The sequence below is a fragment of the Chaetodon trifascialis genome, chromosome 12 (genome assembly GCF_039877785.1).
Source record: "Chaetodon trifascialis isolate fChaTrf1 chromosome 12, fChaTrf1.hap1, whole genome shotgun sequence".
Taxonomy (NCBI): Eukaryota; Metazoa; Chordata; class Actinopteri; order Chaetodontiformes; family Chaetodontidae; genus Chaetodon; species Chaetodon trifascialis.
Window position 1 is genome coordinate 11,682,199 of NC_092067.1, and position 27,527 is coordinate 11,709,725.

Below are 27,527 nucleotides of genomic sequence, written 5' to 3' on the forward strand. Positions count from 1 at the left end.
GTAAGCAGAGCTACGACACGAAAATAAGTGTAAATGTGTAAAACAATTAAGGGATGTTTCATCAGGAGGAAATCTACCACTTCCTTTAAAGAAACACTGCAACATTTGAGAGGGATGCACTTGTTTGTTTATTTGTTTGTTTGTTTGTTTGAATGTTTGTTTGTTGTCTTCAAAGTTCAGAGTTCAGTCAAGCCACAGTGCCATACCCATACCCGTACCCATACCGTATATGCATATACATCCTTTGACAATGCTTCCCTGAATAGTTGATATGCTGTGTGAATATGGAGTTTGAGCTCTTAGAAGTGGTCAGGTTAATGGCTTCCCAGTGAGGACTCCCTGGTCTTTATGGCTGCACTGGTGCCTCACTGCAAATGTGCACTGACTCCTTCAATACACTGTACAGTAAATGAAATAAAACCAGCTGGGTCAACAGCACTCTTTCTCAAGCTTCTCAAGTTTTTCTTTCTTACTCTCTTTTTGTTGATGCTATTGTATTGTCACACTTCTACACACACATCTTATCAAAACCAAAAAAATTGTACTGTATTAACTGGTAAAGTACTACAACACCAGATTATGTTGTGGTACGACTTGCAGGTAATAATAATGTTTCTTAGTATATGGCTCACTGATCTCCTCTGAGGAACTGAGAAACATCTCAATTACAGCAAACAATCTGGGTCACTATTACAGAGGACAACAGAGAATTAAGACACTTAAACATAACACCAGTCAAAAGTTAAATCACTACTTTAAATCAGTATAAATGCAGTTTAACTGCATTTAAGTGAATAGCTCTATAGTTTGGGAAATAGACTTAATTGCTTTCTTGTTGAGAGTTATATGAGAAGATTGATATACCACTCTCATACCCCTGCATTAAATATGAATCTACTGTCGGCAGCTAGATAGTTTAGCTTAGCATAAAGACTCAAAATGGAGGAAACAACTACCTGGGTCTGTCCAAAGGTAACAAATCCGCCTACCAGCAATTCTTCAGCTCACTAATTAACATGTTACATTTAATTTGTTAAATATAAAAACCGAAGTGTAAAAACTACAAGATGCGGTCTTATGGAGGCTTTCGTGCTGGACTTGTTCTTGACTGGGAGCAGCAGCTTCCTGGAATCTCCGCTGGTTGCCTGGCAACCTCAGGTAACAATATCACTGCAGGAAGTCACAGCATCTGGCAGTGGTCATACTTTGGCATTCATTTTCCCAAAACATCAAACTATTTCTTGAACCATAGCAACAAACATAATAGCACTTATGACCAGATGTTATTTAACAGAATTCATACTGATTTAGAGAAGGGATAAAACTACAGAGCAGTGCTGTGTTTAAGTGCCCCAACATGTGATTTAAATGGGCAATTGTAAGTACTGTACATCAAAGGTTAGTATTTCCCTTCCTTTTGCCTTACAGATTTCTGAATCAATAGTGACCATTTCTTTTAATCCCGTCAGTGGTGTCTAATCTACAGCAATAAATCAATAATATTTTTTGCTTACTTTAGAAAATTAAAAAAATTGTGAAAAAAATGTCTTTACGACCTCCCAGAGTCCATGGAGATCAGAATTGAGACAAAGTTCCATTTACAATGATAAAAGACAGAAGTTGAAAGATGTGAATAATTTCTGCTTATCAAAATGGTGTTGATTTATGTTCAGTGACCAACTAATCAATTATTTTGCGAGTCTCCAGTCTTTTGTACTGTACCACCACCATCCAGCATATTCAGCCCTGATAACGGTTGGTTCGTGTAGACCGTCTGTGGTTTGCCTTAGTCACCGTGGCTTTGGTTTATCCGTGTCGTGTATACAATAGGTTTACCACAGACATAACCACTTCCCATCAAGGTCTAAAGCAGCCAAAATCAACACAGCATCTCAGCCATGAGAAAAGAGTGATGGAAAGATCAAAACAGAAGACAAATACAGACAGAGCAAACTGAAGACAATTTCTAAATTAAAATGCAAATGAATAACTCTGAGAGGGAGTCTCGACCTTCAGTCTACTAACTTTACAGTAGTCCAGAGCAACCATGAACCCACATAATGACGACTACAACAGCTGGACAAAATGGACACATAATCCCTACATGCTTGAGAACAAGTGCAAATGGCACCTCATCATCAGAACATGCATCTTGAAACTTTTCACCTATGAAATCAAATAGCAAACAGGGCATAAAAAACAGAGGGAAAAACAGGAGACAACTGGGAGTCCACGATTTTGACACACAGCTGCACATTCCACATCTCCTTCGGTAAATTAACATTTAAAACCTCCTCGATGCTGCCAGATTATTAACAGCACAAAACATAATGTGGACATGAGCGTGATAAACAGACTGATGGATGGTCTTGACTTAAAGGAGCTTTATTACAGTGAACATTTCAGATGTCAGTAAATTTCTTTATTTCTCAGTCATTTTCCCCATAAAACCGTCCCATCTGACATCTGCTGTTGTTTAAACATCCAGGCGTTAACAGATCAACCTTGGTGCCACAAAAAGACCTTGTAACAGCCATCGCTCTGAACCTCAGGTGATGGGAATGACAAACCGCTTCTTTCTCGGTTTTCACACATGAAACAACACTGCAAAGCATAAACAGTGTTTGTGTGAGGACCCCCCTGTGTTTAAGGTATCAGATGAACAGGGATCACACACTACTGCAGGTCAGAATGAGTGTTTGATCTGGGATTGGTGGTGACACGGTTTGTATCCTTCACTAACTCACTCTGTGGGGAGGACAACACAGATGAAACCGAGCAGAGGGATGGAAAATACGGCTTTGTGATAACGGTAATGAAGACACTTCAAGCTACTTGAGACAACAGAAACCAAATCCCACTACAAGGAAATCTCTAGAGGTTGATCTGTGGGCTCTTTGGCAGTGGCTGTTGCTCATCCTTAATAAAGGATCTGACCTGCGCTCTTTCCACTCTGACCTTGGCCAAGAGGAATGTCTGATCCAGCTATTCAAATATGCAGATGTCACTTCCCTTCTACAACCACTAGTCTGATAGAGTTAAACCTGAGAGGGCTGCTGCCATTGGCGCCTAACTTCAAAAGACACGACTAAACAAACATGTAGAGACTCTTGACCTCTGGACTCTGGAGGAAAAGGGACAGGAAAACTGATGCACGATACTGCAAACAGGTGTAGATGTTCTGTTGTAGCTTCAGGTTTCTACTGATAACAAAGAGAAAGTTCCCTCCTGTGTACGACCCATCAGTGTGCTAAAAAGAACAAATGATGATGCTACGTCTTTCAGACAACAGTTGTTACCTTTTCTTCTAAGTTTTATCATGGAAATGGCTCCATACTGCAGAGCAGATGGTGGATTTTATGTTTCTGACAAAAACTCATTGGAGCTGCTGGTGGGTCACTTAGCATCTGTTTAGTTAAGCTGCATTTTCAGCAAAATTGGACCTGATGGCGCTGTCAGAAAGAGCAAAGGTTCAGCTGGACTGCAGATCAACCAGCAGCTAAACTCAATGAAACACCTCATAAAGTCCCCCTGAAACAAATGATTCAGAAATACGTTCATTATTGTCAGAAAATGGGACTTTAGGGGTTAGCAGCCAACTGTTGAAGCCAACAATATGACTAACTGCTCAGAAAGGAATTCAAAAATATCACTAGAACAACACACAGGGTGTTTAATCACTTATATTACAGCTTAAACTGCAGCGTCTGAGCACACAGCAGTGCGGTTAGAGAGACCTCATAATTTGGTTCTAGACATTGCAAGTTTAAACGCGTCTTAAATCTTAAATCACAGCTTAGCTAATGACAAAGCAACTGCCCCATTTGTATCATCGAGACACAACAGACGTGCTGAAGGCATTTCCCTCCTCATAAAACATTTGCAAAGCATGTCTGATATTTTAAACATTTTAAAACCTGTATTATATCACACACGTCACCAGATTTCCTCTCTCCCACCCTTTCCTGCTGCACTGCTACATTTCTGCGGATCAGTGGAATAGCATGAAACCAAAAATTTAACAAGAAATAAAAAAAGAAATAAGAAAGAAATAAACAATTGTATACATGCTCGTAGAAACAACACTCCATATCACCGCTAGTGGTAATATGATGGAAGATATTATCCAGGAAAGGGAACTTTGGGTCATTTTGTATGTGTGTGCGTATTTAAATAATAAAAATCCTCTCTGATTGTGTGCGTGTACATTCATACACAATATGTCAGACCATCTTTTGCTGTTATCACATGCTAAGGTAACAGCTGCCCGTCTTCACACTAATGATGAATTCGAAACACCTGGCCACTGTCAGCGAGAAGGTCTGAGATGGAAACATGCAGTATGATATGTCTTGATGCATATCTGCACTATATCTCAATGTCAGGGTGAGACTGATCGTGTGCTGGGTGTGTGATACTCCCTTTGGCAGCTGGGAAGCATCTCCATGAAGGATGCCTTGTAGGCATGTGAGCCGCAGTTAACATCAAGAGGTGCTCAGACTGAAATATCTCAGCAACTATTTGCTGGATGGATGAACATCATGTCTTATACAGACAGTCGCGGTCCCCAGAGGCTGAGCCCCTCCTGACTTTTCCTCCAGTGTCACCATAAACAGACATTATTTTTACTAGTGATATGTCTGACAACGATTGGACACATTGCCATGAAATTTAGTACAGACATTCATGGTCCCCGCAGGACGAATCATCATAACTTTGGTAATGTTAGCATGCGAAATGCTTAACTAAGACCATGAACATGGGAAACATTAGTCTTGCTGATAATAATAGAAATAGGAATTTATTTCTTCTGTGTAAAATTTATTTTGTTCATACAAAATTTCTTGTTTTAATCCACTTTCAAAGACAAATTACATTTTCCATAGTAGAGTTTTTACACAGTTTGCCCTCTTAGGCACATGCTGTACACAGTAGTTTGGGTGATACAGTCAGGCCAGCCCTGATGCCTTATTTCAAGGCCTGTTTAATGTAAAGATCCTGAACAATATCTGAATGATTCACCACACAGTTTGCAGCTCCCCCCATAGCCTCAGTGAATCCAGGACAGCAGGAAGAGGAATATCTGTGAGGACATTCTTGTTTCGCTTGACAAAAAGAGGAAAGAAGCATGTCTAAATGACCCCTGTGACTGCGAGTGGGAAGGTATAAACATCAAACCGCAAATGTCTGTGTGTGTGTCTGTGTGTGTGTGTGTGTGTGTGTGTGTGTGTGTGTGTGTGTGTGCTCGAGTGCACACACAAGACTTGGTGACCAAATCATGCTGGTCATTGTTGCTGTCTGGCTGTGTGACTCATATGTGGGCCGTAAGAAATGTTTCCCTCACAATATAAGTCGGGAAAATTGTGACTGATAAAGTAGAATTCATGGAAATGCTCGATTACAAATGTACTTAGTCAACAATGAATTCACCTTTTAATTCATTTTATACACCTTCTACACACGGTTTCCTCTTGTATTTTATCTTTCAGACTAGTACTTATTTTTCAGCACAGCACTGAAATACAAACGTCAAACCCAAGCTGGCTTAAAAAGTGGGCCATCATGTCAAAAGGGAAAGTTTATACTTTCTGTGCAGCTTCAGCTTCCGACAATAGTCCCACATAGAATTGAATCAAATAATCAGATTCCAGCTGTAAAACAAACACTCACAAAACAGTCAGAACACACGCACTCATGTGCTGTACATACAGAAGGCGGAAAAGCAAAACATCAAACATAACCATGTTTGTGTTGGCATGCTTTTATTACTCAGGCATGTCTTGCTATAACACCAGATGTCTCAAGAGAAACGATTATGGTGATAAGGGAAATTCTCGTGCCGGCCATAACAGATCCCACAGATTTCTTACTTGATATACTGTACAGCTTGTCTGAACCATTGCTTCTTCATGGCTAATTCTGCTTCCTCCCACACCACCATCAACTTCCTGTGGGAGCTTGAGTGCAGCAGTCTCTGGGTGCACATAAAAATACACAGCACATTTACACAAAAAGGTGATAGCACTAAGCTATCAGTGTTGTCCTAAAACTGTTTAGCTCTTTACACATTATAGCATCTTATTGTGGTGCTTGGTACGTTTGGTCTTTTTTCATTAAGAGGCTGCTCTTTTACAGCATTGACTGGTTTCGTAGGAGGAAGGGTAGCGAAAAGGAAGTGCAGAGATAGAGGGACAGGGTCACTTTGCTTAGAGCAGGACACGACTCTGAAGTTGAACATGAACTAGAGCAGAGGGACCTGAGAGAAGCAGCCCAAACACCCACTGTGCTCCTCTGGCTGAGCTCCAGTATAAACACAGCTCTGGTTTCTGCCCGGGGCCTGACACAGCTGGACCTTCCCTCTCCTTAACTGGCCTCAAGTCACACAGAGCCTCAACTCTATTTCCCAGTGGGCCACACTGCTAATCAATGCTTCCTGCTCCAGATTGAGCTAAGTGGAGGTGGGATTAGAACCATTTCTGTTCTTAGTGCGAACAGTCCAACCTGTCAGACCTCGTTATGTTCACAGACCCGCTGCTCACCCCTCTAATCAGATGATCGATGACATCCAGACAGAAGGATCCATTCAATAAGAGCCTGGACACCTGAGAGGCCTGAGAACAGCCATGTTTGTTGTTTTACTTCTACTTATCTGGAGACAATGTCTTAAAAAGGAATCCAAATATGGGCAAAATCCGCCAATATGAGGACTTACAGGGGTTAAGGTTGAAATTTTTGTTGAGATTTAACTGAATGATTAGGATAGTAGCATCAGTCACGCTAGGAGCTTTGTGAGGCTGTGCAGGTATAATGTTTTCCACGCCTTAGAACAAGTTCAGCTAAGGCTGGTGTCATTAGTTCTGCAGGTATCTAAACCAACGCTTTGAACAAATTAATATTCTGATGGCAAAAGATGAAAATTTAAGAGATCATAAAGGTTATTACAATTCATCTTAAAGGGGACATTGATGTATGAGCTGATTTTCATCTAATCCATCCAATATTTGAAAAACATTTCACTCAAAACCACAAATGTCAGCATCCTGGTGATGCCAGATGAAAAGCCTGAGGATCACCAAAGTCATCAGGATTCCTCCTCTGAGTACCACAGATATCAGTACCAACTCCAACTGATAGTTGCTGAGATATTACTGGGACCAAAGTGGAGGCAGGCCAACCCTCCTCTAAAGAAGAAAAAAAAGAACAGATGGGATGAGAGAGAGAAGCAGAGAGAAAAAAGAAGAAATTGGCCAAGGCCAAGCTCTCACAAAGTGTGCATTCAGCTTTGTTAACATTCTTCCCATGGCAAGAAATAATTCAGTCTAATCAATTAGCCTGCAGCTGGGATGGAAATGGATGGTCTATGTCTCCAGTCCAGAAGAAAGAATGCGTAAAGCAAGACAGTGAGATCATGCCCTTGATCCTACTTGATGAGATATCACAGTTGTGATATTATGGCGGGCCTACATACCGCAGGGTTTGACTCGTTCCAGTCTACACATCAGTGCAGCACCAAAAAAAGGACTCATAAATCATATTCAAACAAATGACTGCAGAAATCCAATCACTATGTGAGCACCTGTTGAAGCAAATAGTGCAAAATTTAACAGGCCCAGGGTAATTTTGTGAGAAAGGAGGACGTGTGGTCTTTGTGTAAACACAGCTGAAACAATCCTTCCATCTGAGCTCACTGAGAAAACTCACCTCTACCGAGGAGAGACAGACAACCAGAGACGCACGTGTAAGAGGAGGGCGGCTGAAATGTGAAGGAGACAAGCTGAGAGAGGACGAGTAAAAGAGAGGGAGGACAGACCGTCTGCCAAGTGTCCCTTTCAGAGGAAGATAGAGAGAGAATGAGGGGACAGAAGACAGGCCGATAGAGACCAGGGGCAAGAATGAGGCTATAAAAGGAAGTGAGGGACGGGGATGTACAGAGAGACTGAAGCTTGGGAGGACTGGGAGGACAGAGGCTTTGGAATTCCTTCAGCACAGTCTGATGGGACCCGTGTGTCCCTCCATTAATCACTGTGAGATGGACTGAGGGCAAAGGATACAGGCGGATGTATGTATAGTATACAGGGCTCTTCCACAGACGACGTCCACAATGAATTTATTTCCATACTTCATTCCAAGTCAAATAAAAGTCAGTTTACACTGCTGGAGTTTACTGCAGTAAATCACACTGACACAAACCACTGATTTACTGTGAAGGGGAGACCACAGAGAGTCTGCATACGTTAACACTCAATTCAATAAGCCATGATGGTATACATACTGTATGCTTTCAACACAAAGCAGAAGAGTTTCCGAGATGGAGTCACATAAGGACCTCCTAGAGGAAAGTATTACCTTGACAGAGGTACATATGTAGGTACGTAGGAGTATACTGTAGGAGTGGTCAATATGGATGAAGTCCCTCATCTCTGTATATGTCATTTTGCATCACAGTATCAATTTATATTGTGATGATGTACATTTCCTTAAAAGCAAGGCAGAAACAGTTTCTAGATAAAATAACCAGATGGGAATGTTTCTGCTGAAGCCAGCAAACAAAACACATCACATCATTTATAGAGATTTCATCAAACTGAAATCATGTAAAAATCCAACATTGCCCACAATCAATGATGCTTAATAATGCTGGATTTTCCACAATAGCCTGATGCACCCACAGATATACAGAGAATGGCTTCCACTTTTCACAGCTGAAATGATCAGTCGATTAGTTGATTAGTGTGTGTGTGTGTGTGTGTGTGTGTGTGTGTGTGTGTGTGTGTGCGTGTCTGGGTTAGTCACAGTATGCTCTGTCTTGCACCGGGGCAGTGGTACATGTGTAGTGTGTGACTGCTGGCTGTCACACATGACTGGGAATGAAAATGAAGCATGAACAGAGATTATGCTCAATCAAACCACTGGTATTCCTACATCCCTGCTCCCTTGGGTACTAAACTTTTTCTTTGACATATTTTCACATCATTACAACATTGAAATAATACAATAATTTGAAGTTTAAACATCTTTATGCCAACAAAAGACTGATGGAGACAGACTGAGTACAAACTGACTGAACAAGAGCTACAGTACACAGTATGCACATGCATACTTTATGTCTGTGTGTAGATGAGCAGGCACTACTTTGACCTGGGATCAAACCATAGAGACAACATAGTACCCGGGTGACGTCAAACACCCACTGGCAGACACACAAATACTTCAAAGATAACATATATGGGACGTATACCTTATAAACTGTCTGCTTAGTGTATTTAAAGTTTGTCCCATAGACTGTATATAAAGTGTGTGAACACCAGAGAGGCCAGACTCTAAACAGATCCTCAAATACAGTAGTTCATCAGTTTTAGATCTAGCAGAGTCATTTATCTGATATAACATCGAAAACATTAAAAAAACGACTGAAGCAAAACAAACAAGACTGCCATCGCACCGTCACATATACATTCCCTTCTGTCTCTCTCGTGTTCCTTCATGTACAGTATGAAGCAGACCCAGTTTACATTGTGAATATACAACTCACTAAACGCTCTGTGGAGCAGTCCAACTATGTGGGGTCCAGCAGGGTTGTAAAGAAACTCTGACACAGTTAACTCCACCCCGCTTCCCTTTCCTGTTTAGAGAGCTTCTCTGGATAATCTATTTTCTCTTCACACAATTCTGCTCTCAGGATGTTTCCCATAAAACCGAACTTCACTGAGCCCACAGATAAACACAGCCCACACTCGCTGCACGTGCGAGAAAGAAAATTAGACACACATCCTGCCAATGAGGGAGAGCAAATTGGCCCACTAATTCAAGACATCTTTCACTGCCCCACAAGAAACTCCAAACAAATCTGATGCTGATTTGCTGACCTTTTCATCCTCTCTCACAATGCTCTGCTCTCAACAGTGTTCATAACTGTGCATTGCTTGTTTAAGGGGGCAGTTTGTACACCGATGGGGGCACACAGCCAGGCCCACCAGGCCTTTCCTCGCCGACACAATGCCGAACCACAGAGACTAATCAAATAATCACCACCACATAAAAAAAATGCTTTTCGTGCCTTAACAATGCTTAAGCAAACAAGACACACACACTGTACATCCATTCGCATGTGAGCGTGCATGCACGTGCCCAGCCATCTGCACAAACAGTACAAATGCAGAAAGGTCAGAAAGGTCTGTCTCTGAGGTGAGGGCAACACTTCAGTGGAAACTGCATGTCAGCTCCGCTTCAATCCCACGCAACACACACACACACACACACACACACACACACACACACACACACACACACACACACACACACACACACACACACACACACACACACACACACACACACACACACACACACTCATGCTCACACACCAGTGACAGGGAAGCCCCACACATGGGCTTCTCATCCGAGGCTGTGGCTTCCTGCAGCACGGTACAATGGGCTCTTCCCCTGATTGTTGCAGCCAGGCACTCTCTATATCACAGCCACTATTTTGGCAGGGGATGTGCTGGCCATTTTTCTACCCTTATCACAGGCAGACATCTTCCCCTCGCCCCGGACACACGCCTTCCTCCCCCATAAAACAATCACATTTGAGAGGTCAGTCACGTGTCTGCTTTCCATCGGGTGACCCCATCACGCATCACTCACTAACATTTAGCTTTTAAACTTTCCCAGGTGAACTGCACGGCATTTGCATCTTTTCGCTGTTCCCTCACGAATATTCACAACATACTTTTGAGTTTGATTTAGTTTGACAGCTGAGTTACAAAATGAGCCGTGCCAAAAAGGCACATGCAGAAACAACATTTATCACAATCATCCACTTAGCTGAAAGGGGGGTAATTGCTAAAGCAGATGTTGCTGCTGGGCTTCCAGGTAGTGTAGGAATCTGCAGCAAAAAACATCTCTTCCACGGTCACAAACCAAATTCCCACAATTCAGACATCCTCAGCCAGCATCATCCCCTCATTCCATCGTGCTAAAACACATCTTGAAATATATTCTCAAACACACGAGAATCAAAGCCTCTCAAAGGGTCATATACAAAACATCCTGTTAACATTACTGCCTCAAGAGCCTTCCTTCCTCCACCAATGGACACTGAAAAACAGTATTTGTGTGCATGATGAAGAGGGGGTGTAGATGCATCCATGTATAGAATCACATTTTTGCACTCATGAACCTAGTGGCTAAATTTTCCCACTTGAGTCTCCATCTCCATGTAGAATGCAGAGCAGGAAATCCAGAAAACAGGATCCTCTCATGTGTCATGGAAACTGTCCCTGACTCAAAGCACCTTAGAGTCAACGCAGGTACGCCCAACAAAGCTGACTTTAAACAAACTGGTTCGTACAAAGTGTTAAAACACTAAAGGCGAAGGGGGGTATAGCTTGGCCACACTTCAGGAGGGTTGAAAGGCCAGTGGTGATAGAGAGGGTTGACACACAATTAATGTCTCTCCTCAAAGGAATTGCTCTCTGCACATCTGGCAGGTTCTGCATAAAGTGGTCAACTGAACAATCTATATTAGTTAATCGACAGAAAAAGAATATATCAGAATATTTTTAACAATTGATAAGTCAATTCAGTTACTTTGGAGCAAAAATACTTATTGGTTCCAGTTTGTCAAATGTGAGAGCCTGATTGGGGGGTCAGATGCTGTTCAACAATCTATCAAGCACTTTGGTTGAAGCCCAGTGAGGCCTTTAAAGTGCTGTTAGAACTGCTTGTCAGATGGCGGAACACATTCAGAAGTCCTCAAAACAAGGAAAGGCTTATTCGTTCACAAGTAAGGATGGAGATATTGCATTCTGTTCTTACATTTTAGACAGCTCCCACTTTCCGGAATCAGGGTTGTACTTCTGCTGTGAACCAGGAGAGACTGTCTGAAAATCTGCACTGCTCTGCCTGTGTTTAAAGGAGTATTGTGCCCCCCCTCTGTACAGAAGAGTTGGCTTCTCATCCTGCCATCAAATATGGCATAAACACATTTCCCTTCCAGTGTGGTTAGACAACATGCAATACTCTTGACATAACCTGAGCCTTCGGCTGAAACACAGAGGCTCAGTGAGTCACATCTCACCCATGGGAACTCGCTTGTTTACAAAGAATTCAGAAAATAACAAATTAAATGTCATGTGCAAAATATCTTGAGAATTATGTTTTCAAAAGGTAGGGGAACTCCAAATGTAAAGCGTCACGTGCAGGCGGATGGTGGGAAACAGCTGTACAGCGCAGAGTCTGGGGTCTGGTTCAAAGAACTGAAACAGTCCCGTGGGTCAGATTTGGACTTGATATTAAACAGAAACATATTTCCTGAGATGCAGTTGAGAAATTCTGTGCCGGATGGTAAACTTCAGAGGGTGATGTTTGATTGGTTATGGCTTTCTTCACACTTTTTACACGTTAAATCAGCTCTTCGACTGCCTCATTACCTCCAGCTCATAACTGCTGAAACTGACTCCTTATTATCCTTTCAACAGCTCTTCTAAGGTGCACAGATGCCCATACCAAAAAGTCAGATGCTGTTTGTGCGTCACACCCAGAAACTGAAGCCATTTTGTTTTAACTCAAGCTATTTGGATAATCAACGTGAGCTGTTCCGTCCTTTGACGGTTAACGTGCCTGCCCAGAGCACATGGATGGGGCCAAATTAAAATTAGACCGCTGTCTTGCAGTATCGCCGCCTCGGAGCAAAGCTGCACAATACACAGAGGAGCTGAGCTGTGTCACACGCTTTTAATCGAGGCCTGACCTAATCTGATAAAAGCAAGAGACAACAGGCCCTTTCATCACACCGGAGAAAATAAGTTTGCATCTGAGAGCCTTGAGTATGATATTAAATGTCTGACAGAACCACTGACCATCTGACATCCAGCACAAACTGTGGCAAACAGAAAAGCAAAACACACTCACATGCTGCACGCTCTCAAGCACAAACAGACATGGATCAGCATCACATGCGTGCTTTTCGTTCCTTTCCTCATGAAGTATAGTAGAAAATGAAATAAAAAATGAAAATAAAGTAGACCGATGCAAAGTCAGGAGGTCTGGAGAGAGGAGGGATAGAATGTAACTCATGAAGGACTATTTTTATGGGCTACTAGTTTGGCCCAGTCAAACATGACAATTGGTTAATGAAACATATGTATTATGTCTTCTACTTAAACTTTTATGACAACCTGTAAGGTGTAACGAGTAAGGTGGAATCCACGTAAGGGTGTTTATGCATGTGGGTGTGTGAGAAAAACCATAAAACCATTTACATGAACGGGAAACCTTTTTCCAAAGCAGTAACGGTGAACTGTGATGTCAACAAACACATGGAGCAAAACAAACAGTGCGTTTCCATCCAGCTGTTTTCATGCATATTTCCAATATGTACATTAAAAACCCAGAGTGGCAACACAATAAATAAGAAACTCGAACTTCCGCCTTGTGGTTGTATGCCTCCCCAACCAGTGCAATTACAGTTTACATCCAAGTCTGTCCAGACTCATATGTAGTGAAGACTTTGAGTTTAATAAAAGGTATTACATGTCTTTTTAGCAAAATGGAAGTTATCACTGTACTGACACATATGTGAATCATTTCCAGTGAGAAACATGCTGTCTTCACTCAGAGACTATTTTTACAGAGGAACACAGAGGACTGATAGAGAGCTTCATCACGTGGTGCAACGACGATCACCTGGAGCTCATGAACCTGAAGCTGACCTTCTTATCCTTTTAGGATATAAAACATCATTACTACATTTTATCCTATGGGCATGAATCCTTGAGTTATGGCCAAAAGGTGTTTTGTGTGGACACAGTGACTTTTGACCACCAAAATCTAATCAGTTCATTCATGAGTCCAAGTGAACGTTTGTGCTAAATTTGAAGAAATTCCCTCCAGGCGTTCCTGAGATATTGCATTCACAAGACTTGGATGGACAACATAATGTCTAAAGCCTCGGCTGTCAGTGGGGCGGGGGCATGAAAAAGTAAAAATATCTTAAGAGTTTTACACTTGGCTGAGGTGGAAAAGTTGGTCCATTGATCCACAGCAAAATGTGCCAAAGTTAAATGGAAACATGCTTAAGGAATTAGACCATATTCACATGACAGCCATTTTTCTCTGACATCACACTCAGGGCAGGAAGCTCAAATGCTGTTACCAGTAAGGATACTGTACTACTGTATTTCAGGCTGCATGTCGTATAAACACAGAGAATCTGACAAATCATCATCATTTCACCGCTTCATGATTGATCAACAACTGGTCAGAAGTCAACAGGTAGTGAAAATCCATTGGGCCATATTTCAAGGTAAAACAATTTGTAACCCTTTAAGTTAGCTCCCGTTAGCATTCAGCCACTTCATAACACTACCGTTTGATCATTTTACATGACAATCCCTACAGGGTCATGGATTGAGCAAAACATACTGTAGCCCTACATGAAACCCAATTCTGTTCATTCATTTTGCACGAACAAACAGTAAGTGTCCTAATTTTAACCGGCTCCACCAGTAAAATTCCAACATTTCACAAGAAACTGTTATGAGCTCTGCTGTTTACCAGCATGCAAAGCCAAGAACCCTCCTACTGGAGGATCTCCCCAAACCAGACACTCCCACAGCCTGTCTGCATGTGTCTGCTGAGCTCTAAATGAAATACTGAAAACAAGTGAGATAGATTCAGCATCATGCTCAAAGACATGCTGGCAGGACATTGGGCTGCTGCAAGAACCTTTGACCTTTCATGAACATAACTTTGTCAGTAGGACCCCATAATGGTGAATCTATCCTTCAGTTTGAATCTAAGGACAAAACATCACAGACCTGCTTCAGGCATCATTTTATCAAGCCGTGTGTAATCAAATATTCATCAATTCAAAAGCACACGGTTGAACTCAGAATAGCACAAGTTTGGCAGTTTGCTTAAAGGACCATACCAGTGTTTTTGGGGTTTGAGAACAAAATTCCATTTCAGTATTTCCTGCCAGAGCTACAGTGAAAGAGGGAATTTCATGATCAAAAAAACATTGCAATTGCGGAAGATACTCACTTGATTTAACAGAGAGAGCTGGATCCTCACATTAGCTTCACTGAACTTTAAAATACTGTTTGCATAGAATTAGGACGGTGGATTTTGACCCCCATCTCTTACAGTGGAGTTGCACCAGTGACTCTTTCAATGCACATATGGGCATGCGAGTATGGTTTAAAGATAGATTTGGAAAAAACATCCCTGAACTCCAAATAATAACTATGGTACTTCTGACAGTTTTCATGTATGTAAACATCTTGATCCTTCTAATAATTTCTTCTTGGCTGTCAGGAAGCGAATGGTTTCCATTCCTTTCTGCACAATATGAATATGAATTAGCCGCCTCTTACAATTCGCAACAGACAGGTAATCCATCATAGTGAATGTATGGTCAAAATTAATTTTAGTATCATAATGCAGACCTGAGCGCAGTTTGAAAAGCGTCTCAATGCTGTGATCTGTCAGACTGACACAAACATCAACAATGGCTTTCTCATTATGGAGTGTATTGCTTGAAGTTATTTTGCAACACATTAACACACCATGACAAATGTCTATTCAAAAAGCTCAATAAGTTATCATGATGACTGCAGAGGTCATGACCCCCACCTCTCAATCTCTGCAGGGTTGAGGGTCAAGCAAAGCTCAACATATTGTAGCCCCACATGAAACCCCATTTCTTTTCATTCATTTTGTAAAAGCAAAACAGTGTGAGTGTCCTAATTTTAACCAGCTCCACCAGTAAAATTTCAACATTTCACAAGAAGCTGTTTTGAGCTCTGCTGCAATTTGCAAGCATGCAAAGCCAAGAGCCCTCCTACTGGAGGAACTCCCCAAACCAGACACTCCCACGGTCTGTCTGCATGTCTCTGCAGAGAAGAAAACACACTCCCAGCCTGGAGACGCGATCGGCGTCATGTCCAAACCTTACCTGCTGGCAGGCTGCAGTTTGCAAGCGAGCGCTCACAATCAAAAATCAACAGGTGGGAGAGAACTTACCGCGTGCACTTCTGACGCGAGGACGGCAATGATGACGCACAGAAGCAGCAGCCTGTAGTCAATGAAAGTGACAGCGGTAAAATGCTGATCAGTCAACCATGTGGTTATGTTTTGCGGTGAAATGCGCTCTTTTGAAACTCACCTCAGATTCGTCAGTCCTCTGCTGTGCATGGTCCCACTCATGCGCACCGCAAACTTCGGTCCACTCCGTTGATTGCCTGTAGCGACACTTCTACAGCATGACTGCCTGACCTGAAGCACACCAACACCCCACATATTAACAGCCACTCTCCACACACGAGTCCATACTTTTGACCCGCCGTGTTTAAAGAGATGCCTATGATTTATTGGCGCTATTTTTGCTGTAAATAAGTACCTCACAGGACACCCCGTATGACGCCGCTCTCATGGCACAGTAGCAATGATAAATCACATTTTCACGAGTGCATACCATTATGTTATCATCACTTTGATCAAACACATTACTTACAGTCACCCCAGGATCGCGCGCGATAGTAAGATGAAGGAAAAAGTTGTCACGAGGGAACAGATGCGCAGGTTCCCGAGCTGAAAAGTTTCAGAACAGGTACCTGTGGCACCCAAACCTCAAATATTGTGAGAAAAAACACCAAGGTGTGCCGAGTAGTCCCTCTCCTTACCGAGAAAAGTCAAAGTGTTTGTAACTGCAGGGTTGAGTCCGTTTGCATGGGCGAGGGTGGTCGTTTTGGGAGGGGGGTGTGGTGCAACAGAAACAAGACCAAGTGGCATTGATCAGAACCTCAGATCGTTTCGGACAAAGATGCAGCCAAACGTGCTGCCCCTGCTCTGTCGATAAGCGGCGAATTACCCGAAGAAAGAGGACAAGAAGCGATCAACAGGTGGCTGTTTGCGGGCTCTTTGCACTGGTGCGCGCACAGTTTCCACTGCGCACCGCCACGATGCTGTTACCGTCCGGCACACTGTTACTGCTGCTGGCTCTCGACGCAAGTGTAGACCTGACGAGGGCTGAGGTAAGCGGATGAAGCATCTAGACCACTGTGGGGAGCTTAAAGATATATTTCTGCAGAGGAGCGCCACATAGCCTGCCATTTGCCTGTCTAAGTAAATGTGCGCAACTTTCAGGCACAGTGCAGACAGACAGTGATCTCAGACTTTCTTGGGGTATTTAGACAAAACACGCGCACATGAAAGCCTTAAATCTGTGTGCAACCAGCTGTTTTTCTGTGGCGAATTCAGCCTATTTTAACAAATCATTACCTGTGTTCATCTTCGTTGACACAGACACATTATAGTGTTTCAGTGTCTTTGAGAAACAAGCACGCGCTTTAGTCCAGATATTTTTTCTTTTGTTCTTTTTTTGTGTATATTCTGGCTTTGTTGTGGTTTTGTGTCTTGACATACATGTGTGTCTGTTTGATCGAGCTCCATCAAGCTGCTGTGAAAACTTTGAGTCAAATCTACTAACGGTTCAGAGAGAGAGAGAGAGAGGGAGAGAGGGGGAGAGAGGGAGGGTGGGGTGCCTACACTAGCTGCGTGACTCTCTCTCTCTCTCTCTCTGTGTGTGTGTGTGTGTGTGTGTGTGTGTGTGTGTGTGTGTGTGTGTGTGTGTGTGTGTGTGTGTGTATTAAAGAGAGGTATAATTAGGGAGACAGTTAATCATTGGTATCCTTAATTAATTAGTTAATGGAGACAAACTTGTTGTACTCTGTTGGTCACGTGGTCTTCAGCCAGTCGAGATACAACTGTAATATGCAACACTTTATAGTGAGGGTATAAATCATATACTGAAGTAATACTTAGTGTTTGCATTACTGATGATGACTTAATGCGGGATGTATCATGAATATCTGTTGCTCACCATTAAGACATGATCTTACTTAACTCACTTAATAGACCATCCATGAAGGAATGTTACTTCACAGTCATACATGAACTGATGTTAGCCTGACTGTCATTATTAGAAAACGTTACCACTGTGTGTTTCCAGTCATCAGATTATCCCGTGTCCCTGTTTGTCTGTGTTGCTGTTGGTGATTTAGACCAAACATCCTGCAAAGTGGCACATTTCCATTCCAAATGAATGAATATGAGCGAGCCATGTGGTCTTAATGTGCTAGTGGATAAAACCGATGGAGTCTGTAACTCTGCTGTCTCTTTACACATGAAAAGCGTTTGACATGAAACATGTTTAGACAGCTAAATTTAAGGAATCTAAGGAATTTTATCATAAACATTTTGAAATGTTAATAAAGACAGTGTTTTCAAGGTTTTGGTCAGTAAACCTTTTTTGGGACAAATGTTAGACAAATGAGAATTTCATAGCTTGAGTAGGTGGAATCCCACTATAAGAGGAAATTGGCCATTTTAGGAAACTTTTCCAGATTTTTTTATTTAGAAGTAGATAACCCGGGAATGGGTTTAATGGGAAACAGCTGTTGAGGAGAAAACCTGCTTGTTGAAATCTACATAACTCCAGTGGTCACCATCAAGTGCAGGAGGAGTCTGCAGCAGAAACATCTCTGACACCAGAGATCCAGGTGAGGGGGAGGAAGCGTTGGTGGACTGAGTCTAGTGTTAAGATGAGGACAGGCTGTTAATTGGTTAGCATTATTGCACAATGGAGTGATGTGTGATGTTTCCGAGAAAATTAACACCTCCCAAGGGAGCCTGGCGTTGTCATGTGGGAAGTTTCTCCATCTTCCCGTGGGTGTTTTAAAGGATAGACATTTCCAGCTGTAAAATTGTAGCTGCAAGCTGTTGTCATAAAGTGTCAAAGATAGAATAGAATACTGATTACAAGAGGCATCTCCATAATGACGTGAACTACATGTTAAAAGTCTGTCACCTTATAGCTGGCCTTCACTGTCAGCTCAGTGAAACCTACACTGAGTTTCATCCATCCATCCAGTTTTCCGATTGTGCTGGCTCTGATGTCCCTTTAACCAGATGTTTTATCCACAAAATAATCATTATGCACTTTATTATTCACAATAATGCACATTTCTCCCTTCAGACTGAGCTCTGATTCAGGAAGCTGCGTAGGATAGAAGTGTATGATGACATATCAGGTTAAACAAGGCTGCAGAGGCGACTTTTATCCACGGCCCGTCTGGATTTAGAAGCACAAACATGAGACAGACATCTGGACCGAGAGGAGGGCTGAGGAGGTGTATATCTGGCTGAACATCTTGTCACTGATCAGATGATTCCAATGAAATCGGAGTAATGAAACATTCTGGATTTATTGTCAGTAGTTGCATGCTTTCCCATCCACCCATGGGAGGTCCACAACAGGAAGTGTGTGATCCTGTCATGCAACAGAAAGGGGCTTTCCTCATCCGTTATATCCAGAGCAATGACGCAGATTCACCATAGGCTGGAAAGCAGCACCTTCATAAATGTGAATCAGTGTTTGGCCAACGTCCACATGGCGCTTCAGTGTGTTTACCTCTCCTTTGTCTCCACATACACAGGGACGTGAAGTTGACTGAGCATCAGAGCCTTCTGCTTGGGCTACTTCACAATCAGTGGGGATAAACTGAGGCCAGGAGTGAATATACACTAAACAATCCATAGTCAAATACACACACACACACACACACACACACACACACACACACACACACACACACACACACACACACACACAGATAAACTTATTGTTCAGACAGTTAAGAGAAGGAGGGCCTGAGAACAGACTAAAGTATTGAGCCAGAGTCCAAGTATCACTTAACATACACACACACACACACACACACACACACACACACACACACACACACACACACACACACACACACACACACACACACACACACCACCTTGTCAGCTTGGGGCAAAACGGTTTACATAAAACCCTAAATCTCAGTTGGCACACGTATCCCTGATAGGTGCATGCCTGGTCTCGCTGAAGTAGAAAAACAGCTTAATCGGGAAGGGAGCACACACACACACACACACACACACACACACACACATACAAAATGTGATAAACCTGAACCTAGAACGGGTCAGGCTGACTTTAGAACGGCAGCTATGAAAAGATAACCTAAGATAGCCTTGCCCTCATCCTCTGTACTCGAATAATGAAGCAACAAACTGGAATTTCAATCAATGAAGACCTTTGCTCACTATTCATTTTTTAACCACATCATCTGATCCTGAGTGATTTTTCATATATATGTAATATCAACAGAATAGAGTTAGTCTCCCTTGGCGGTCATTTAATCGGGTCAGAATGAGTGATTGGTAATTCCTAGAGGAGGAGGAGAGGGAGGAGGAGGAGGAAGAAGGAGAAGGGCAGATTAGTGGATTCCTGGAGTGAGAGTTTGTGTGTGGGATGTTTGACGGAGGGATCTGGAAAGGCAGTAACTGGTGGGAACGACGAGCTTCTGTGGTCAGGTTCCTGCTCATAGCTTTGCTGGGATGTTCCAGGACAGGGGTGAACCCCAGGGAGGATGAACACATGGAGACATGGAGGAAGCAGCGGAGAGAGCTGTTAATCCCCATGCAGGCCGAGGAATGTGTATGTATCGTCTGTTGAAAGCTTTGAGTCATTATCAAGACTTGATCTGTCGGTCATGCTGCTCCGAGTGCTGACAGGGCTGCTTGTAGTTTGGTCTAGTCCTGATCCTGCATGCTGGCCTCCTCCCCATCAGCCCCCCACAGAGACAGCAGCTGACCCTGTTTCTGTGACTGGCCACCAACCAAGCAGTACACCCTGGGAAGGCACAACCTGCCTGACCCCTCACCCCCAGCGTTGTATAAATGCCTACATTTGGAAGAGTTGTGATTGTGTTGGTGTCCCTGTATTTTGACAGGCGTCTCTGGGTAGCAAAGATAATTCTCCCCTGACCTTGATACTCAAGTAGTGTGGCACGTATGGCCCACTTTCTTGTGTGTGTGTGTGTGTGTGTGTGTCTCAGTGTGTGTTCCCAGTCTGTGTTAAGTGAGGAGAGGATTAAACAGTGGTTAAGCATGGCAAAGCCCTTTTCATTTCCATGGGGTCCAGTCATCATCAAGAAAGCATTTGAGCCTTTGAATTCATCACAGCTGCACTTTACTTTCCACACATAAACCACTCTAATATTTTCTGCACACTAACTCCAGATCAACTTGTGTTTTCCTCGAGATCGGTTACTTCCCAGAGGTGTATTGTTATGGTGAAAGCGCAATTTAGCCGCTTAACTGTGAAATTGATGAGTCATAAATGTCATTTGTGGTTTGGATGGAGAGAGTGTAATAGATACGTCTGCCTGACAGGGAGGTGGGAGGAGGAGAGTGATGGAGGGATGGAGGGGACGGTGGCTAGAGAAGGGAGGGAGGTGATGAGGTTATGAGCCCCAGAAGAGGAAGAATGTGGGTTGGAGCCAGAGATGATACCCCGTAGCAAATCTTTTCGTCTCACTCTTTGGTCCTTGACCTGCATGTCCACCCGCTGCTGCCAAATTGTCCAACTGATGGAGGATAATAAAGACAGTGATGATGGTATGATTAGATTTATGGCTTTTTTTTCTACTGGTCCACAAGAAGTGAAGTGTGAAGTTTGAGGTGTCTCTTCCTTCAGCTGTTCTCTTTGTCAGTTTTTGGCCTGAGAAGCTTCTGTCTCAGTGTCCTGCTTTGGGACAGGTGCAAGGGTGAAGAGCAGTGTTTAGTCAAAGTGTCTGTAGAATGCAAATGTTTGCCTGCTTTATTATAACCCTTCAGGCCAACAACATTTAGGTGTGTGGTTACTCTGTGTTTGTGTTACCTTAGAGTACAGTGCAGATCAGGGTCTGGGTGTGAGGGGGTTTCACACAGTGAACCTGCAAAATTGCAGGATTCAATGATCTTGATGAGATGAAGGTTCACATGTGCAATACTTGGTTTAACAGCTTGGTTTGTCTAAGTTGCTGCATCTTATTGATGCATTGTAATGCAGTAGAGTTGACTGATTTCTTTATTATCCAAGTTTACAATAATCCTATTCCATGCTTGATTATCCGACAACATACTGTAATGCTGAACTCAGCCCGCTAGGTTCTCAGATGTTAGACCATCTCATCAGTGATTGGCTGGTCTTACTGTGTGGAAAAGTAACTTTGTCTTGCTTTTGCTGCAAAAGTGTTCCAACCTGAGCTACAGTGAAAGATCCCTAAACATCTTACACCGAAAATCTACAAACCCTCTCTTGCTTTGCTGGAAGGTTTAGTGAAGGGGTTTGTGTGTGTGTGTGTAAAGTACAAGATATCAATGGCAACAATCAAAACACTCATTGGTCATGCACTATTTCTATTTTAGTCATTTAAGTGTCCCTCTTGTTGCTCTCTTATAAATACAGATGTAGAGATGGATCTTTTCAGATGAACATCATAGAGTTTGTGCTTTCTCCCCTCGGTCAGCATGACAGACTTATCTACATGACTTATTTGCTTTTTAAGTCACTAACCTGTCTCTCATACAGAAGAAGAGATGTTTAAAACAAAACCTGGTCCGTGTATTTCATGTCTTATTTTTGTATCCGCACGAGAAATGGCTTGGGGTATCAGACAGAAAGAGACAGTTTGTCCTTATAAAAACCATCCAATTGATTAAAGATAAAATGTGAGGAAGCCAAAATGAATAGCTGTTCTTCTCTTGTTCTCTTGTTCTTCTCTCTCTTCTTTTATGCACTGCAGGACTGAGTGTTCCTCTGGGTGGTTGTGGTTTGGCAAATTATAATAATAATAGCTCACTGAACAGGTTTTGGTAGAAAGCAAAATTCATCATAAACTCAATAGTTCATGGATTCACTGCCTGGAAGTTGAGTCTGGTAGTTGAATAAATTATTCGTCAGTCACTTTTGGTTTTAAATTCAGGACAATCTGATGCTTATTTTACTCCCAAGCTTCGCATTTTTGCTGTCAGGCCAAAAGCTCTCATTTCCAAAAGAAAAACTTTTCCTCTCCAACTGTTTGGGAAACAAAACCTTTCTGTTTCTAGCTCAGCAGACTTCCATTTTTTTTTTTTTTTTTTTTTTTTTTTTTTTAGTTCTTCAGGTTTTATGGGTTTTTTCTCACCTTCTGCAGCGTGAAATCATTTTCATTTCACTTTGATCCAGCCTACCATCACCTGAGTTCAGGCAGAGAGTTAAAGGAACACTAAAAGGGTTCGGAACAAAAATGTGAAGGTCAGGAGGACACAAAGTGAGGTCATGGATTGTGACATGACACAGTAGGACAGGTTCACGGCGCACAGGCAGGTGGATGCTCTCATTTCCTCTCTGACAACCAGCAGTGAGTCCCAGCAGCTTGGTAATGATGGTTACTCTCGATAGCTCTCTTCCCATCGACTTCTTTTTTAGGCTCCAGCACTGACCTGCGTCTGGGTTGAAGTCCATGCTCAGGACTTTTAAATGAGTTTGAATCACACGCAGAGTATCACAAATCAGAAGCATGCTCACATTATAAGATAGAAAGTGAGGCCTCACGTACTCCACACACAATGCTGTCTTCTTTTCAGAGTGCAGATGAGAGTTAGCGCTATGTTTGTTGAGTTTGTAACAGATGCAGTCAGTCATGGCAGTTTGAGCCAGAATGAGCGGGGGAAGCTGGATGTAGCCAGTGCTGCAGACACACTTCAGACCACATGATAATACAGATGACAGAGGCACATGCTTCATATTTGTCCTATTAAAAGTTAACTGATGAATGCTCTTGCCAGAATGAAGCGTATGTGGTGTGTGGCGCCTTGCAGCGTGTCTGAGCATTAGATGAATGGAGACATTTTTTATTTCTGTCAGCTGAACATGGCAGTGATGTCTGAAGTGGCGTGATCTGGTCTCTGAGTCTCTCTGGGCCTTCCACCTCTCAGTGTAGACCTCACATGTTCCTGCGCACTCTCGTCTCAACTGAGCTGGAGTTACTCTGTATTTCTATCTGCCACGGTCGCAGCGGATTGTTATGGCACTAAATTTACACTGATAGAAAAAACAGATCCTGAGTCAGCTCTGACTATAATCTGGAATGGCTGTGCATCCATACCTACAGCTTTGAAGCTGTTTCCTGGAACAACAGATGCTTTATCCATCTCCTCCTCTGTTGCTCCTTTATGTTGCTGCTGACGGTTGCGCTCTGTCAACTCTCTGGACAATGGGAACCGTTCATTTGTGTTGCTGTTATTGTGCTGAAGTATTCCAGAAAAAAAGCTTAATCTGATAACTTTGAGAAGGAAGTAAGCTGGTCACATGATGCAGTTCACATCAGAGGAGATATGCTAATCTTTCAATGCATAGCTGAGTCTAGGGTAGATTAAGACTTTTTTAGCCGATACGAGAGCAGATCTGTTGTCAGAGTTCGGCATCTCTGACGCCTCAGGGCGGTGAATTCTTGAAGTTACAGTCTCCATATGTTCAGCTAGCAGTGATGTCATGGGGATGTAGGAGATAAGGCTTGATATGGAAGCAGGAGAACAATAGAGAGTAGCTCTGTCTATTAGATATCTATCATCTGAACTGTATGGTATGCTAATGGTGCGAAAGAGCTCCATTATCGTTAGTTTGTTGCAGACAGGGAATTGAAGTGCAGGGATAAAGGACGCCTTTCTCTGGAGCTCTCTTTCTCACACTCATTCATACTCCTTCTTACTCATTCTCATACCATGTAAAACCTGCTGTGTCTCTGATGTCAATGACAATATTATGAGGGGGTAATTTCCTCATTGGGACCTAACATCAACTTATGTGCATCATGCAAGAATGGAAAAGCCTTTGTTAAAAGGATGTGAAATAGAGCTTCCATGCACACACACACTTCCTGGATATGTATACTCCCTGATGGATGCATTGTGTCACTTGTGTCACAGTGGTGGAAATGCTTCTTTGTATAAATTACTAACTTAAACCCCAGATGCTTCCGTGTAACACGTGCATGTTTTTTGAGAGAAACAAAGACAGACTTGGATTTCTCTTTCAGTTTTAGTTTTTAGCTGCACCAGCTGCATAGTAGAAAGGCCAAAACTGGAACTGCCAAATACTTTGATTCATGATCAAATACCAAAACAAAATGACATTCATCAGCCTCAGTCCAACTTTCTGTATAGTGCACATCAACACATTTCAGCAAGCTAACATACATAAGACCTTTCCCGAATAAGTTTTGACAAAAAGGATGTTTCCCCTCCAGCAAGAAGTAACCGAAGAATCGAAAAAATTCCTGATGACCTCTCTCCATTTTTCTCATGTTTATGGCCAAGGTGACTGGTTTTGATTCTTCTTCTTCGTTTTCTTATGTGAAGTTTGTTGGCAGTTGGCAAACAAGTGGTTTTCCTTCTGCTTTGTGACCTCTACATTTTCTGTTCTACTGTTTACTACAACCATACATATCTTAGCCCACCGACTTCTGATGTAACTGCGCTTTGTATAGCCTCGTTTATTCACTTTAAACAGTTGATGGATACACACCCTTTTCTTTTCGTGACATTTTAAAAGTTTGCTTCAAATTTTCTGGACGAATAGAAGGAGATATAGCTATCATAAACAAATTAACATGCCAGCGTTAGCAGCTGGCATGGCTGTTGACTCTTGGGTGGAAATGACTTCTTTCACTGCTGTTTCATGTAAAAAAAACAGTGTGAGAATGTTCCAGGTTGGATGAATTTGGTTGGTACAAAGTCACAGAGGTCATTCCTTGTCCTCACGTGCTGACGCTATTCCCAGATACCAGAGCACTCTTGAGAGAGACTCGAGGCTGACCCAACCCCTTCTTGTCTTTGTGAGCATAAAAGGCAAGGAAGAGGCCTTCCTCCTTAGAGAAAGAATGGCTTCCTAAATCCCACATCCTGTGGCACAGTGCTGCGCATTCACAGAGGAGCAGCAGGCAGAGCTGAAGAACTCGGCTCCACCGCCGCTCACATGAAGTGAACTGGCCTTTTCTCAGAAAACAAACGTCCTAACAAAGTAATTGTTACCTTCTCTCCCCCCCTCGTCTGTCTCTCTCTCTTTCCACCACCCCCCCGACCATTTTCTCCCTTTCGTTGCTTCAATACCTAGTTAGCAGAGAAAAAAAATGGAAACTCACAGGCATCCAAACCTGGTGCAGCTGCAAACGAGCAAGCAAGTTAAAGAAGAGAGAGACAGAGAGCTTTTGATTTGATGTTTGTTTGTATCAGTACTTGAACCGATCCTGGTCCTGTAGGATTGTAAAGGAATGTTTTTGGGGTTTTTTCTGTGTGGAACAATAATCGCCCGGGCCAGTGAAGTGTGGGCATGTGAACAGAGCCTGCACACAAACCAACAAGCTCATCTCTCCCACTGGCTGAGACTGAACACTGTAACACGATAATTTTCACACTCAGCTCACCAGATTTCTGACTTCTCAGGCTTTACTGTGAGTGAGACACAGCATCTCCTGCTTTTGAGGACCAAAAAGTTTCTTTTATTGTCAATATATAATCAGCTTCAGGTCAAGACTGGAATCAGCTGTTATTAGCTGGTGCTAATCCGTGCGTGTGTGTGTTTGTGCGGTAGTTAGAGCCGGAAAGTCTCCTCTCAGGCCAAAAGATTAGAGGGAGTCTCTTCCTTAATTTCTTAACAAGGTAACATTTCATTAACACACACACCTCACAGCACACAGGAATACTCAGACACTGATGAAGAGCCGAGTTATCAAGATGACCCTTACATTGAAAGCTCTAAATCCCCTCTAATGGCCTGGCCAGAGGTTAGAGGTCAACAGGATGAGCCTGTTAGTGTCATGTGACTGGTCAAGATGAGGTGCAGTTTATTAAGAAAGGTCAGGGACCTTTGTAATCTAAGGCAAGAACATTGTGTAGGATCTCTTAGAGGTATTAACATGCTGTGGAATTTGCTTAAATGCAGTTTAGTGAAAGGTTGCTAATTATGTTTAGCGATGGTCATGACAGCTAAAGCACTGTAATGAAGTAAAATGATATTTCATTGAACTAGTGGACTTTCTGCGGCGCTTTTGCAACATTATCAGGATTTTTACACCTCTTGTTTTCTCAACAAATACAGCTAGTGATCAGCAGAGAATCATTTTCTGGAGTTATTCCACCATCTCTTAAAAATATCAGCCAATTGACACACACAAACACACACACACACACACACACACACACACACACACACACACACACACACACACACACACACACACACACACACACACACAGCAAGGCCTGAGAAATAATCTAAAACAATTTTCCCATTTGCTGAGTTAATTTTGCATGAGAGCTAGAATTCCTGGCTGGACTGTTGACATGGCTGCTGCTGCTCTGCTGAAGAGGACTGTACAGTGTTCTCGCTTCATTTCTCATGTCCGCTGACATGTTCAACCACAGTCCCAGAGGATGAGCTTTGTTTGCAGTTCTGTCCACAGTTGGCCACGTTTGGCTTCACTGAATCACAGTAGACTTGTGTGTTTGTTGAGATTCTGGCGTTAAGCGTAGACCTGTATGACCTTGATAAGTGAGTGATCCACTTGATGTGTCTGTTGGTCGAGATGCAGTTTTCTCAGCCACTTACT

The 27,527-nt window shown here is 42.6% G+C and overlaps 2 protein-coding genes across 2 annotated transcripts in view; one reads left to right on the forward strand and one right to left on the reverse strand.

The window, feature by feature from the left end:
- Window positions 1–16,698, reverse strand: part of col4a2 (collagen, type IV, alpha 2) — a 57,555-nt gene extending 40,857 nt beyond the window's left edge. Inside the window, exons 1-3 of the mRNA XM_070975389.1 lie at window positions 16,517–16,698; window positions 16,169–16,278; window positions 16,027–16,078 (exon numbers count right to left, since the gene is read on the reverse strand). Coding sequence (XP_070831490.1) covers window positions 16,027–16,078; window positions 16,169–16,209 — 93 coding nt within the window. The 5' untranslated portion in view covers window positions 16,210–16,278; window positions 16,517–16,698. The remainder of the gene's footprint in view (window positions 1–16,026; window positions 16,079–16,168; window positions 16,279–16,516) is intronic.
- Window positions 16,699–16,812: 114 nt separating this feature from the next.
- col4a1 (collagen, type IV, alpha 1) overlaps window positions 16,813–27,527 on the forward strand; it is a 40,088-nt gene continuing 29,373 nt past the window's right edge. Inside the window, exon 1 of the mRNA XM_070975254.1 lies at window positions 16,813–17,036. Coding sequence (XP_070831355.1) covers window positions 16,965–17,036 — 72 coding nt within the window. The 5' untranslated portion in view covers window positions 16,813–16,964. The remainder of the gene's footprint in view (window positions 17,037–27,527) is intronic.